General features: G+C 54.3%; 2 protein-coding genes across 2 annotated transcripts; both read right to left on the reverse strand.

Annotated features, from left to right (window-relative positions):
- Positions 1–6,130: 6,130 nt before the first annotated feature.
- CUNH19orf53 (chromosome unknown C19orf53 homolog) lies at positions 6,131–8,830 on the reverse strand. Its single transcript, XM_055344395.1, has 3 exons — positions 8,636–8,830; positions 8,503–8,558; positions 6,131–6,582 (listed from the first exon to the last, which is right to left on the reverse strand). Exons 1-3 carry the CDS (start codon positions 8,736–8,738, stop codon positions 6,439–6,441), a joined length of 303 nt encoding a protein of 100 aa, XP_055200370.1. The 5' UTR covers positions 8,739–8,830; the 3' UTR covers positions 6,131–6,438.
- On the reverse strand, positions 6,540–15,267 carry MRI1 (methylthioribose-1-phosphate isomerase 1). Its single transcript, XM_055344394.1, has 8 exons — positions 15,053–15,267; positions 14,734–14,972; positions 13,757–13,932; positions 12,296–12,472; positions 11,994–12,218; positions 10,225–10,354; positions 8,503–8,558; positions 6,540–6,582 (listed from the first exon to the last, which is right to left on the reverse strand). Exons 1-6 carry the CDS (start codon positions 15,182–15,184, stop codon positions 10,227–10,229), a joined length of 1,077 nt encoding a protein of 358 aa, XP_055200369.1. The 5' UTR covers positions 15,185–15,267; the 3' UTR covers positions 6,540–6,582; positions 8,503–8,558; positions 10,225–10,226.
- Positions 15,268–15,506: the final 239 nt, after the last annotated feature.

Below are 15,506 nucleotides of genomic sequence, written 5' to 3' on the forward strand. Positions count from 1 at the left end.
CACTTTCTGGCTGGTCCCCAGCCCACCACTCAGTAAACTGCCTCCAACCTGTGCTGTCCAGTAGGGTCACCACTGACCACAAGTGGCCTTTGAGTCCTTGAAATGTGGCTGGGTGGAATTGGGTTATGTTGCCAATATAATTTTCAAGGACTTAGCAGGGGAAAAAAAGGGAAAATAGCTCATTAAGAATTTTTAATATTAAGGGCTGCTTGGGTGCCTCAGTTGGTTGAGCCTCTGCCTTGGGCTCAGGTCATATCTCCCGGTCCTGGGATCCAGCCCCACATGGAGCTCCCTGATGAGTGGAGAGCCTGCTTCTCCCTCTAAGTCTGCTGCTCTATTGGCTTGTGCTCTCTTGCTCTCTCTCTCTCTCTGTCAAATAAATAAATAAAATATTTAAGACAATTTTTAATATTAAAAAAAGAAAATTTTGTGTGGATTACATGTCAAGATGATAATATTTTAGGGAAGTTTGAGTTTACATTATCAAATTAATTCCACTTGTTTTGTTTATTTTTTTTATTTTTAAAGATTTATTTATTCATGAGAGAGAGAGAGGCAGAGACACAGACAGAGGGAGAAGCAGGCTCCATTCAGGGAAGCCCTATGTGGGATTCGATCCCAGGACTCCAGGATCAAACACCCTGGGCCCAAGGCAGGCGCTAAACCGCTGAGCCACCCAGGGATCCCCCTATGTTTTATATTTTATGTGGTATCAGGATATTTAAAGTTAGAGACGTGACTTGCACTGTAACTTCTATTAGACAACAGAGGTGTTAGAAACCACAGCCTGCCACAGTGACAGCAGCAGAAAGGACACAGATAATAGCCCACTGACTACCTTCGAGGTGCTCTGGTGGTTCCCGCGCATTATCACGCTTAAGCCTTCCAAACCAGTGCTGCAAAGTGGGGATCGTGGTCCCCATTTCTCAGATGAGGAAACTGAGGCTTTGAGAAGGAAGTGCTTGCCTGAAGTCACCCAGACTGGGAAGCCCTAGACTTATTGCTGCGTGGCTTTAAAAGACAGACTGGGGACGCCTGGGTGGCTCAGGGTTAAGTGTCTGCCCTTGGCTCAGGGCTTGATCCTGTGGACCCAGGATCGAGTCCCACATTGGGCTCCCTGTATGGAGCCTGCTTGTCCCTCTGTGTCTCTGCCTCTCTCTCTCTCTCTCTCTCTCTCATGAATAAACGAATAATTAAAAGACAGACTGATGGGGAAGGAGTAACTGGGGTGTGGGGAGAGGCCAGGAGGACTTCAGCAAGGCCTGTGTGTCAGGTGCTCCCCCTCGCAAACTGGACCCTGGGGGCGCCCTTACCATCAGTGCTCCTCGGCATCTGGTGTATGGCTGTGCCAGCTAAGCCTGGGTCCCGGTCCCCGGAGCATGCTTCAGTGGGTGTCCTGAGATGTTGAAGTCGCTCTAGACTGTTCTAGTTCAGTGACTACTTGTCGGAGGAACCGAGAATGGGTGATAACAAACACAGTGAGGATGTTTATTGTCCAACAATAGATACTAACATCGTCATCATGCCCATCTCATGGGTGAAGACACAGGCACAGGAAGGTCAGGTGAGGGGCACCTGGGTGGCTCAGCATTGTGTGTCTGCTTTTGGCTCAGGTCGAGATCCCAGGGTCCTGGCATTAGGCTCCCGGTGGGGAGCCTGCTTCTCCCTCTGCCTGTGTCTCTGCCTCTCTCATGAATAAATAAAATCTTAAAAAAAAAAAAAAAGTGACTTGCCCAAGGCCCCCTGCGGGGAAGGGTAGGGCCAGCATTCAAGCCCGGTGGGCAGGCTGGTTCTGCCGCCTTGGCTGGGGATCAAACGCACAGAGTTTGGGAAGCACCAACATTCTATTCCATTTTCCTGATTTTAAGGATGAGGGGAATGAGGCCCGGAGAAAGAAAGCTGCCCAAGGCCACCCAGTGATCTCAGGAGAATATGTGAGGTCAGAAAGGCCCTGGGAGTCTCTCAGCCTGCTCTGCCTTAGCAACACTTTGAGGAGAGGTTGGGAGCGGGGTTCCAGCCATACATACGTCCTCCTGTCCTCCCTCCTCGCAGCCAGGGAGCTTGGGCTTCAAGGAGATGGAAGCCACATTTATCCACCAGGCCGCTGTGAGCTCACTGTCTAGGCATCCACAGCTCCTGACCCCAAACCCACATGTCCTCGAGACCCATGGGAAATAGGGTGGCCCTGGAGGCTCAGTTGGAAGGGGATAGGGCCCCTGGCTCTGTGGCCACCCCCCAACCTTCCAGGGTCCTCGGTGGCTGCCAGCCCCTTGCACAGCCCCTACCCTTGCTGACTCAGGCGGGAAACCAGCCGGGGCAGTTTCACTTCCCGGTTCTGATGCAGCCCCTCTGGCCTGCCCAACTGGCAAGCTTTACTTCTGACATGTCTTTTCTTCCCTTTTGGAACACACTTAACGGGCTCAGTGTCAGGGCCCCCCCCCGGGACGAGTGGGCATTCAGGCCGAGGGGGATGGTGGAAGCAGGAGGGGAAGGCATAATTGTGTCTGAAAAGGCGCATTTAGTGACTGCTCCAGCCCTGCAGAGAGGGCAGGGTGAGAAGCAAGAGAGGCCAGGCTGAGGGGCTAGTCTGGGGCTCCACTCTTTGAACAAAGGCAGCTCTCCTAGCCCTCATGTTCCAGAATTCTCCATGCTGAGTGAGGGGTGTCAGGATCCCCATTTAATAGATGGGCAAACAGAGGCTCAGAGAGGTGACAGGACTCGCTGAAGGTCCCATAGCCAGAAAGTGGCACTGAACTCAAGGTGTAGGTATTTTCCAAAGTCTGGGGCTCTTGGCTTCAGCACCAGTGGTGGGCTTCTAAGTGGGCAGGGAGGCAGGGGGGCGGGGGGGGGGGGAACAGGCATAGAGGGAAAAGTCATGTGGGATGGTGAGGCTATTTGGGGAGGCCAAGGTGTGGGGGGGGAGGGGGAACAAGTGGGTTGACATTCCAGACCTCATACCTGTTGCGCCTGAATGCCTTTCCTCGCCCCTGGGGTCCTCCTCAAAAGGGCTGGCGTCAGAGGGACAAAGACGGCTGGTTTACTGGAGTCCCTGGCCCGCCTGGGCGCCGCCGGCCTCAGTGGGGTTGGCCTGGGTTCCAGGTGCCTCCTGGTGGCCGAGGGAGGGACCAGGAGGCACTGGGAGCCTACCCTCTCCCAGTCCTCGCCCTCCTTAAAATTCTAGATGAAGATTAACAAGGGATTTCCAAAAAACAAAACAAAACAAAACAACACCAAAAACAAAACAAACAAACAAAAAAACCCCAAGGGATTTCCAGAACAGGGAGAAATCATGATTCTCGCAGACACACAAAGATGGACACGTATTAACATTTTTATTGAACTCATGTGGGAACCAGGCAGATGTTATAGGCGATTCAAAGGAGTCTGGAGAGCAGGCACTTTCACATTATCAGACTGTTTGCACAAACAAACGTGCAGATGGGGGCAACTTGTTTTTTCCATAGGGGAGGAGGGTTGTCAACGAAACCTCTGCTGGCCGGGATGGAATTTGCATGTCTACAGATAAGTGGTTTTATATTGCTAGCAGTTGCTTACAAATCTCCAGAGCTGAGAGTTCAAAGACAATGCTATGAATCAGATAACCCGGAAGGGTGTGTTGTATAGAGATGATGCACTGAATAATCAGAACTGATTCATTGAAATGCAAACTTTTCCTTGCAAAAAAGGGAAAACAATTCATTACTGCCTTCATTCAACGAACACCTGTTCATTAAGCACCTCCTGCGCACTGTCCTAGGTGTGGGGAGACACAGCAGTGAACAAAGACGCAAAGGAGAAAAGTCTATAGAGTGGTGCCAGCCGAGTGACCACTCCTGGGGTGGAAGTGCGGGAGGGCAGAGGAAGGCTCTCCGGGGTCACATCCGGGAGGGGAGGGAACCACAGCAGGAGGTAGGACACAGAGGATGGGGGGGTGATCCGGAGGGGGCAGACTGGGCTCTCCTGGGTTTCCCCCACTAGAATGCCAGTTCTCAGCTCTACCTAGCAGGTGGAGTATAAATGCCCAGTGGGCAAAGTGGCTCCGGCTCAAAAGGCAGAAGCCACTTGCTGTCTTAGGGGAGACACTGCTGTGCTGTGGGCCGATGGCAGGGAAGTCTGGGATGCCGGGGGGGGGGGGGGGCTCAAGGAAGTGTGCACACCGTGTGCGTGTGCATGAGACACCACTGAACTAGACCTGCCCTCCCACCCCATCTCCCTGGCCCCTAAGCGTGAGCATTGGGGCTGGGGAAACCCCAAACCAGTCTTTCCATCAAATTTGGGCTCTGCTGCCACAACTTCCGACTTTAAGATGTAAATTAGGAGGGTTTTTTTTTGTGTGTGTGTGTGAAATTGCTTACACATTAAATCCACCGTTTAAAAGCATACATTCAGAAGCACCTGGGTGGCTCAGTTGGTTGAGCATTTGACACTTGATTTCCGTTTGGGTCATGACCTCAGGGTCCTGGGCTCCAGCCCTGCATGGGTCTCCAAGCCTGGTGGGGGGAGGGGTGTATGTGTCTGCTTGGGATTCTTCCTCTGCCCCAGCCCCTGCATGCTCTTTATTAAATAAGTCTCTATTTTATTTATTTCTAAAAGATTTTACTTATTTATTCATGAGAGACACACAGAGAGAGGCAGAGACACAGGCAGAGGGAGAAGCAGGCTCCATGCAAGGAGCCTAATGTGGGACTCGATCCCAGGTCTCCAGGATCAGGCCCTGGGCTGAAGGCGGCGCTAAACCGCTGAGCCACCGGGCTGCCCCTAAGTAAGTCTTTAAAAATACATTTTTAAAAGAGTACAGTTTACTGGTATTTAGTATTCACACTGTTCTGCAACCACTTGGGTCTAGTTCCAAAACTTACTCCAAAAGAGGACTCCAGCATCCATTACCAATCACCCCCTCCCCGACCCCACTCCCTCAAAACACTGGTCTGCTCGCTGGCTCCCCGTGGATTTGCCTGTCTTGGACATTTCACACAAATGGAGTCCTACACCACACGGCCGACTTCTTCCATTCAGCTTGCTTTTGAGGTTCATCCACGGTGTAGCGTGCGGGCGCATCGTACCTTTTGATGGCAGGGGCATACTCCCCTGCACAGGTACACATGCTTCCTGCCGTCTGTTGACGGATACCTGGGTTGTGTCTCTTTAGGGGACTGTAACTAGCACCGCTGTGAACATTCATGGACAAAGCTGTTGGTCGAATCCGTTTTCAATCCTTTTGGGCATGAGATTGGGTCACGTGATCTTTCTAGGCTGAACTGAGGAGCACCAAACTGTTTTCCATAGTGGCTGCCCCCTACTTTGTAGGAAAATTTTAGTAGTTTTAAGGACTTTTCACCACCACTGTGCGGGACCAAAAAAAGCTGTCTGGGGTGGGTTCGGCTGGCTGGGGAAGGGGAGGCCAGCAGGGGATCAGGGTGCAGGTGTCTGTACCCACAGGTGCCACTGCGTCCCCCAAAGGTGGCAGTTCAGTGCACCCAGAGTGCAGCCCTGTTTCCGGAGCTGCGACCTGCTCCTCACACCCCAGTAGGGGTAGGGCAGGAAGGCTGTCAGGGTCTTGGCTGATTCACAGGCACTGTCCAGTCCAGCTGACTGCAGACAATGATGGAGGGGCCAGGAGGGAGCAGGAGAGAGGCTCTACAACATGACCTAACCAGGGCATTGCAGGGGCTGAGGTGGTGTGGAAAGCACTAGAACAGTGCCTGCACCACTGGCAGTACTACATAAATACAAGCTGTTAGGACTTTGAAGATCAAGCCCCCCCCCCCCCCCCAGCAGTTCGGAAGTGCATTCTGGTTTAGTTGGCACTCAGATCAGGTGGTGTCAGCATCTGTCATATGGATGGGAAAGTAGCTCCCTAAGACGCCTGGCTCATCTCTGGTAAAGGTGGTGATCTGGGCATCCTTTGGAGGGTGTGCAGGCAAGTTAGGAGGCTGATGGGATCACCTGGGGCCGGAGGGGCAGGAGACTCTCCTCTGGCTCCTGGGCTGGAGGTACAGATGCCCATTCATCATTCCTCTCAGGGCAGGCACATTGGTCTCTGATGAAAAGTGCTGGGACTCACCTGGTTGGGGCACACCTGGTCTGCAGCCCCAGCACTGGCCCACTCACAGGAGCATGGGAACGCAAGAAGAATCACAGTCAGGTTTATTGCTCTGGGTTAAACCAGGGGAGACAAGACCTGAGGGGGGGAGGGGAAAGCAGGAAGTAGGCAAACATTTCCTTCCCTTCTGGAGTCCTCGGCACCCTGACAAGCTGACCAGTGCCTTCCAGATCTGCTGATCACCTGCTCACGGGCTTGGCCTCCAATGAAATCTGAGGTGCGTGCCACCTGAAGCTCTGGAGAGCACGGCCTCTCCTTGCAGTGCCACCTGTGGGGCCACCTGCAGAGGTCTAAGCACGGAGGCTGTGGCGATGGCCTCCAATGGGCCAGTGCCCTTAGGAAGGTGTCTTGGTGGAGGAAGAAGAGGCTGCCTCCTTCTTGGCGGTGGCCTTCAGCAGCGCCAGCTTCTTGGGCAGGCTGCTGTTGGCCTTCATTACAACGTCATGTTCAATCTTCTTCCGGATGCTGACCTCCAGATCCTGAGGGGGCAACCGCAGGGCAATGAGACTGGGACCTGAGGTGGGGGGTGGGATGAGCAACTCCCCCTGTAACAGCCCGAGAGTCTGGGGTTTATGTCTTTCTTCTGCCCTGCACTCTTTGGGGTGTTACACACAAAAAATCCTGTTCTTGTCTCTGGACCTCAGCTTCTAAACCTCTGCTCATCCCCATTTTACAGATGAGGACACAGGTTCCTGCAGTGAGGAGGCACCTGTCCAGGGTTCCCCCAACAGGTGAGGGATGGGAGACTAGAACCTGGCACCTGGCATGCCCAGAGCCTTTGGTCCCAGCTTCCAGGGAGCAGTCCTCTCCTGGCCCCTGCCATTTCCACTTGGCCTAGGGCGAACTGGGGTCCCAAGACACAGAGACGTGAGCAAGCAGAGGCACAGGGATTTGGGTCCAAATTTTAATCAAATTTCCCAAACTGCCCTGTCCTACATGACTTCCAACAATCATGACCACCGTGACTATCACACACCTAGAGGCAGGGGACACAACAACAAGACACAGACAACATTTGCCCCCAGGGAGCTAGCACTCAGCATGTGTGTGGTTTACAGATGACATAAACGCCCGTGACCCACTAGGTTTAAGTGAAGGTAAGCGCTGCTATTGATGAAAAAACATGGGACGTGTGAGGGGTAGATGTTATTGGGGACAGCCAGAGGCACTGCCTGCTGTCAGACTAGACCCTGAGAAACGGAGCCGTGTGGACTTCTGGGAGAAGAATCTGGGCAGAGGAAACAGCCAGTGCAAAAATGCTACGGTGGCATAAGGAGCAGTTAAGGGGCCAGTGAGCAAGGAGGAGAGTGGGAGATGGCAAGGACAGATCACGCAGTGCCGCCCTGGGGAGGATTTGGGGTTTTCCTGAGGTGGGAAGACACTGAAGGCTGGAGCAGAGGATGGAACAGCCCAGACTCGGTTGCTCACTGGCGCCCTCTGGCTGCTGTGGGGAGAGACAGGAGATGAGGAAGGAGGTGACTGCACTGGTGCAGGTGGTAGTTGATGGGATGGGACCCGGTGGGGAGGGTCATCGGAGGTGGGAAATGAGTGGATTCTAGATTGATACTAAAAGCAATAAAGGATGGGATTAGACCCGGATGAGAGAGAAGGGGGAATCAAGAATGATCCCAAGTCTCTGGAGTCTTCCTGAATCAAGACTGTGGAAGGGTTGTGTCCGGGAGGGAGAGGGGAGGATCAGGAGCTTGGTTTGGGATATGCTGAGTCTGAGATGCCCAAGAGGCAGTCTGCCTCCCGCTGCCGGTGAAGGTATGAAGACCACTGGGTGCCCAGGTCTCAGAAAACCGACATTCTCGGGAACCTAAACAAGTTGCTCAAGATTATACGCATTAATTAGCGTGGAGTACAATTTGAACTCAAGTCAGACTCCAGTAAAACCAGTTTCAGATCTCTTTAAACTTCTTAATAAATTCTACGCCATCCACTTCTGTAAAGAAGCTGCATGTAGACACAACCACAAAAACGACGAGCAACGCAGCTAACGTTTCCTTGTGTCCCGTGCTGCTCTCAGCGCAGGGCGTTAAGTCCTTACACTTCTGGGAGAAAGGTGCTGGCACTACGACCATTTTACAGGTAAGAGACGCAGGGGGAAGAACTACTAGCTGCTGATGGGAGCTGCGAGCGCACGCAGCGCTGCCTCTCCGCAAAGCCGGCGTTTCCACTTCCCGACTCCTACTAACGCTGAACACCGAGACCGGCTGAGGTGCGTGCTCGACACTTTGCACGTCAGGCCTTGCTGCTGCGAGGCCTGGGGAACGGTACGTGACGTGCGGGTATCCACGGCGCAGGGGCCGAAGCGGAGGCCCACCGGGTCCGGGCGCCAGCCTCCGCCCCTCACCCCCTCCAGGCCCCTTCCCTCGCCGCTCGCACGCCCCACTCACCTTCTTGAGCTTTTGCTGCTGCACGATGCGCGCCTTCTTGGGGGCGATCACACGACCTGGGAAGAGACGCGCTCGCGTGAGGCCGGGGAGCCCCAGGCCCCCCTCGCCCCCCAAACCCTTGATAGCTCCTCACCACCCTTCCTGGGGCCCCGGTTCCGCTCCGAGGCCGCCGCCGCCGCCGCCGCCTTGCTCTTCCCCGGCTTCCGCGCCTGGAACTTGCGTTGCCCCTGCGCCATGATCGGGGATGCGCCGGAAAAGGCGGGGCTGTGAGCAATGGCAGCCGGAGGGCGAGGGGCACGATGGGACACAGCGAGGCGGCGGAGCGCAAAGACTCACGGGACACAACGTGGCAAAGCGTTAAAGAGACAGACGCCCCAAGAAGGCGCGGATCGTAGGCAGCGCTTTGCAAAAACTTCAATGTTGTAATGTAAGAGAATATATACAGGGCGCTCACTTGTTTTGTAAGACTTAGTTTTATGGGCAGCCCGAGTGGCTCAGCGGTTTAGCACTGCCTTTACCCCAGAGCGTGATCCTGGAGACCAGGGATCGAGTCCCACATCGGGCTCCCTGCATGGAGCCTGCTTCTCCCTCTGCCTGGGTCTCTGCCTCTTTCTCTCATGAATAAATAAATAAAATCTTAAAAAAAAAAAAGACTTCGCTTCATCCTTTGTACATAAAATTTAGTCTAGCACTAGGGTGAGACGAGTGAGGCACTCACTGGTGCAAATTTTAAGGGTGCCTAAAATTCCGTAATCAGTATTAATAGTATTTTCAACATTTAAAAATAAAATTTCAGGGGTGCCTGGCTGCTTCAGTCAGCAGAACACGTCGTGATCCTTGGTCCCAGGGCTGTGAATTTGATACTCACGTTGGTTGCAGAGATTACTTTAAAAAATCAGTATTAAAATATAAAATTATGGGGACCTGGGTGTCTCAGTCGGTTACGTTTCCACCTGATTTCAGCACAGTCAGGTCATGATCTCAGAGTCGTGAGATCTAGCCGCATGTCGAGCTCCATGCTGACAGTGGAGTCAATTTGGGATTCTCTCTCCCCTCTCCCTCTGCCCTGACCCCCAAGTTGCACTCTCACTCTTTCTCTGCCTGTCTCAAAGAAGAGCCAGCTATAGCCTACGGACCAGCTGCCTAATACTTTAAACAGGGTTTTATTGGAACAAGGGCCAGTGTCAGGGGTTAGGTAAGGTCAATTCGTGCAAAGGCAAGTGTCCAGTCCGTTTAATATCTTGATCTTTTGTTCATCATGGATATCGTTTTGCATTTTTGCATTAATTTTTAGTTTTAAAAAATATTCCATGAAGCTATTATTTATCTTGATTACTGAGCTTTTCAGTGTCCCATTGAAAATTCTGTATCCCACACACCACCCTGGTTCTAGCCCTGAAGCAACCTAAGAGGGCAGTACTAATAATATCCGTGTTTTATAAATGAGAAGCATGGGAAGGCAAAGTGGCTTGGCCAAGATCACACTGCAGAGAAAGTGGCCGAGCTGGGTTCTGAACTTGGGCACATTGGCTCCTGTTACAGGGCCCCTAAGAGCCATGCAAAGGTCCTGTGTGCCCCCCCTGGTTTGGGGAAGGAGTATTTGGGGGTACAGGTAAGTTTGGGGGCAAGCCATTCAATAAGTTTATTATAAACCCTAAGAGGATGGGGGCTGGATATGGAGAGTCAGGTTGATTACTTCTGGGGTCCGTATAGGGTCCCTACCCTCAGGAGGTGGTGGTGCTTAGGGCTGCCTGGAGGTCTTCAGGAGCAAAGACGCCCAGCTCTGTGATGATGCCGCCAGTGATGAGGTCATGGGGGGTGACATCGAAGGCAGGATTCCAAACCCCAATCCCTGAAGGAGAGAGAGGGGAGGCAAGAAGGCAGGTATGTGGCTCTGTGGAGGTTCTCAAGCTGTTGTCACCTCTCTCCCCCGTGGTGGTCCTTGAGAGTCTGGGGGTGCTCATTCTCTAAGTGCGTGAAAGCATGGGCTTTGGCACCTAGTAACGAGTTTAGACCCCGCATGCTCCCCCCCATTCCTGGGCTGTCATCATCCAAGAAGGCTCAGGAATCTTATGTACATATACCCCACTTTTGCTGGCTCTGAGGGTCTCTGTAAGAAGCTAAGAGCTTAGAGCCTTTGCATGGGCAGTTCCCTCTGCCTCTGGTGGGCACATGACTCACTGTTTCCTTTCCTTTGGATCTTTGCTCAAATGTCACCTTCTCGGCAAGGACTTCCACTCTGTCCACATCTCCCTGCGTGGACACTCCCCATGCCCATCCTTGTCTTGTTTCTTTCTCCTCAGCTCCCACCTGCTTCTAACATACACTGTGATTTTGTTATTTGTCTCATTTGTTTCCCGTCGCCCCTGCTGGATCGTCAGCCCCACGAGCCCAGGGATGTTCATGTCTTTTTCACTCCTGTATCCTCAGCGCCTTAGCATTGGTCAGGTACTCTAAAATATTTGCCGAATGACAAACAACTTTTTACACCAGAGGTGGCAAACGGGTGGCCTGTTTTCTCTGCTCACAGGTCTTTGAAGACCACTGAATTAGCTGCCAGCTTTCAAAATGTAGATGTTGGAAAAATCAGAATACCCATCCCCCAGGTTTTGCATTCCCGTGACCACTGGCTGGAGCAGACTGTACATGGCCTGTGTCTCTCATCCTTGTTACCCTGCAGTCCCTAGTTTTATTTCAGGGGATGGGCAGGTGTTGTCAGTCTTAGGGATTTTGGCTAGTGCTCCCTCTGCCTCCGGGAAAGCAGGGATACAAAAAAAAAAAAAAAAAAAAGGAAAAATATTTTGTATCTGTTTTTTAAAAGCTGTAAGGAATTGGCAGCACAGAACAATGTGGACTGTTAGGATGTCCCTCTGTGTAGTTGTATAGCATGATTTTTACCTTGGCTCCATACCTGGGACTCTGGGGTGGCAGCCCCATAGTACTTTCAGAGCCTAGGGATTTTAATGGGATCCCTTTTATAAAATATTGTCAATCATAATTGTTACTATCTAATGAGCACTAAGCAAGGGTCAGGCACTATCTTCCACGTCACATGGGTGAATTTACTGGTCACCCTGGGGTTTGTCAGGTGGATTGTAGAGAGGGCTCTTCTTACAGATGCAAACAACTGGGGTCCTGGGGGTGGGGAGGGAACCCAGGCATCTGGCTCACAGCAGCCAGGTGGAGTGGAGAAGCTGAGAACATCAGTGTCTCTTCATAGGCACTAGGTAAAGCAGTATTCTTATTTTTTCTTCAAGGGAGGAAACCCAGATAGAGACTAGCAGGACAACTTGCCCTAAGTCCCCTAACTCTGACCTTGAATCTGACCTTCAGGATGCTTCCGTTCCAAGAAATGGCTTGAAGGAGCTGCTTATGCCCCAGAAGGCTGGTTCTACCCTAAACCTAAATCCACTTGCCTCTGTGATAGGGTCAGGGTGCCTAAAGGGAGGTGCCTGGGCACTCTGGTGCCTGTCCTTAAGGGGATGGCTTACCGGGGGCTGCAATCCTGACCCCGTTGATATCTGTCAGCTCCTGCCCTGGGCGCTCCTCAATGACGATCTCCTTTCCTGTCTCCAGACGGAGGTCACACGAGGAGCTGGGGGCAGCCACGTAGAAGGGGATGCCATGGTGCTTGGCAGCAATGGCCAGTTGGTAGGTGCCCACCTTGTTGGCCGTGTCACCGTTGGCAACCACTCGGTCGGCTCCCACGACGACAGCTGGGGAGCAAGATGCTGGGGTCATAACCTGGCCCTGGACGTCTGGAGCCCTGCCCACTGGCACCGCACCTGCTGACCTGACACGCCCCGGTGGGCCATGGCAGCTGCCGCCATGCTATCGGCGATGAGGGTGGCGGGGATCTGCTCGTAGACCAGCTCGAAGGCTGTCAGCCGGGCTCCCTGGTTGTAGGGCCGGGTCTCCGTGCAGAAGGCATGATCCAGACGGCCCAGGGTGTGCAGTGAGCGGATCACACCTGTGGGGCCCGGCGAACCAGAAGGTCAGGATGAGACAGAAAGTGACACATGGGCAGGGTGGCTTGTTGTTTAGGAGCACGGCTCAGGGGTGCCTGTGTGGCTCAGTCAGTTGGGTGTCCAACTCTTGATTTAGGCTCAGGCTATGATCTCGGGATCGTGGGATCAAGTCCTGTATCGGGTTCTGTACTGAGCATGGAGCCTGCTTGGGGTTCTCTCTCGTCCTCTGCCTCTGCCTGTCTTGCCCTCTCTCTCAAAAAAAAAAAAAAAAAAGTATAGCTCACCAAAGGCTTACCAGGCACAGTGCCATTTCCCCAGGCCCTTGCAGTGATGGTCCCCTCTGCCAGGCACATGTGTGCAGAGAACACCTTCCCCGCAAGGCCTTCCCTGATCCTGATCTCTCATAGCAAGCCCCCACACCTCTGACCCCTTCCTGGCTCTTTCTCTTTAGAACTCATTACCTCGGGACCCAGCATACGTACTTATGGATTGGTTGTGTTTGTTTCTCCTGCTTTCCTGTTCCTCAGGGCAGAGATTTTTGTCTACTGTGTTCAGTGGTGGGTCTCCAGTGCAGGACTGTGCCTGGCACACGGCAGGGGCTCAGCAAGTGTTGAATGAATAAAGGAATGCACGTCTGCAGGAATGGTGGGGCTGTCGAATTCTTAATTGATGTTTGTTGAGTGAATAAATCGGTGTCTTGCCATCAAGGCCTCAGTCCCCAGGCACAAGGGCAGGGCCCAGGCAGGTAGGCAGATCTCCTGGGGAATTCAGGGTCAAGAGGAATCTGTTTCCTTGACCCCCAGGACCTCTTCCCCACTCTCCTGGTCACAGCTACCCCAGTCTTTCTTTTGGAGGGCCGCTCCCTTCTGAGCCCTTTTGGAGTTCACATCCTGCCATTTCTCTAGGCACATGGCTTGGGCTGGGCCCACTGACTAATTGATCCTGGATAGGCAAGTGACCCTATCAGAGCCCCTGAGATACAAGGAGACTTTTCTGGCACTGTCAGCAGAGACTCTTGGCTCTTTTCCTCATGATCTGAACCCTAGAAGCCTTCCTACTAGCCTGTGGGGCATGAGAACGATGCCACCATGGAGGACAGAACTGAGGAACAGGGACAGGTGGATCCTGATGTCACTCTTTGACCCCTGGATCCAGCCATACCTGAAGCTAACACCCTAAGCACTTCTGTACAAGAATACATTCATATCTTTTTGGCCGGTAAAGTGGTTAGGGTTTCTCTAGTGTTCAAAAAGGGCCCTTCCCCGTTCCCATGGATGCCCACTCACCCAGAGCTGTGCCATAGCCAGCAGTGGCCAGTGCACCGGTGTTACAGTGGGTCAGCACGGTTACCTTGCCGCCCCCAGGAGCTGCCCGCTCCAGGAGGTGGCGGGCTCCTAGGTCCCCAATGCTTCGGTTGTCCTTGAGGTCTTTCTCCAGCATGTCCTCGGCGCAGCGGATCACTCTGGGGCCAACAAGGGGCTCTCAGCCACCAGGCTTTGGGCCCAGGCTAGCCCCTCCTCCCTAGCCAACAGCACTGTACAAGAGCCCTCCTGCTCAAAGCCTCTCCAGGCTGTGGGGCCTACACTCTTCTGCCACTGTCACCCGTCACACCACTGGCTCACACAGCACATTTACCTCACATGTGTGGGAGAGCACGGCAATAAACAGGACAAAAATCTGGCCCTGTGGAGCTCACAATGGAGTGGGGGAGACAGGTGGTGCACAGTTAATGAAGGAGAAGGCAGCAGAGTCAGGGGACAGAGAATGGGGGATGAGCTGTGTTACCTGAGGGGGTGGGGAAAGCAGGTATCTGAAACCTGATGGGGAGAGTTAGCTCTGTGGAGAGCTGGCCTGCAGAGAGCACGTGCAAAGGCCCTGAGGCAGGAGTAAGCTTCCTTGCATCAAGGAACACGGCAAGCATCGACATAGCTGCAGCGCAGAGGAGTGTAAGAACCAAAGGGCAGGGGCGGGATGAGGACAGGAAACAAAATTTCTCAAAAGCAAAACCCAGGAGAAAGCGGTGGCTCTGAAAAGGACCTCCAAGGTAGGTGGGGCTGTATACGGTCTGGGGAGGCAGACAAGGGATTGAGAGCAAGGATCTTGGGGTGGTCTCCAGCTGCCCCGGGGTGGGCTCTCAGTCCTGCTTGTGTGGTTTGGGGCTGATGCGCCGTGCCTCAGTTTCCCTATATGTCAAAGAGGTCACTCTGCGAAAAAGTAAACTCCCAGCGTCCCCATGGGGCAGCGCAGGGCACAGGCCGCCTACCTCTCCCGGACCGCCTCCTCCGTGGCGCCGTCGCGCTCGGCCTCCAGGGCTGCGGCGTCGGCCAGGTGGCGGGCAGCGCGGGCCATGTTGACGGCGGTGGGCCGAGCGGTGACCAGGAAGCTCAGCGCGTCGCGCACGAAAGCCACCAGCGCGGCGGGTCCCGGTCCCCCCGCGCCCGCCTGCAGCTCCACGGCGAGGCTGAGGCAGCCCACGAGCGCGATGGCCGGGGCGCCGCGCACCTGGGGTCGGGGTGGGCCGCGGCGTCAGGCGGGGGCGCCCTCCTCCCACCCGGCCCCGCCGCTCGGCCGCGCGGCCCCACCTTCATGGCGCGGATGGCCTCCCAGGCCTGGCGCACGGAGCCCACTGGCTCGTAGCGGCTGCGCTGGGGCAGCAGCAGCTGGTCGAGGATCTCCAGGGAGCCCCGGGAGTAGCGGATCGCCTCGAGGGCCATGGGGCCGCCGCCTCGCCCGCCGCCGCTCAGGAGCCGCGGGGTCCAGCCGCGCACGCGGGCCCGCTCGGAACGCGGAGGGGCGGGGCCGGGGCCGGCCCCGGCCCCCGGAGGCGCATGCGCACAGCAATCCCGCAGGACCGGCGGCCCGCGGGGCTACCGCGCTTTACTTGCCCCGTTAATCTGGGCAGTTGATCGCCTCCCGGAAGCCAGATGGCACCGTTTATGGGACAACTATTGGATTCTGGGCCCTGTGTTTAGCGTTCGGCTGAGCAGAATTAGGGCCTCATCGCATGACCCCCAAATATCCGGAGGGCTCCCTTTG

The sequence above is a fragment of the Nyctereutes procyonoides genome, unplaced genomic scaffold (genome assembly GCF_905146905.1).
Source record: "Nyctereutes procyonoides isolate TBG_1078 unplaced genomic scaffold, NYPRO_anot_genome, whole genome shotgun sequence".
Taxonomy (NCBI): Eukaryota; Metazoa; Chordata; class Mammalia; order Carnivora; family Canidae; genus Nyctereutes; species Nyctereutes procyonoides.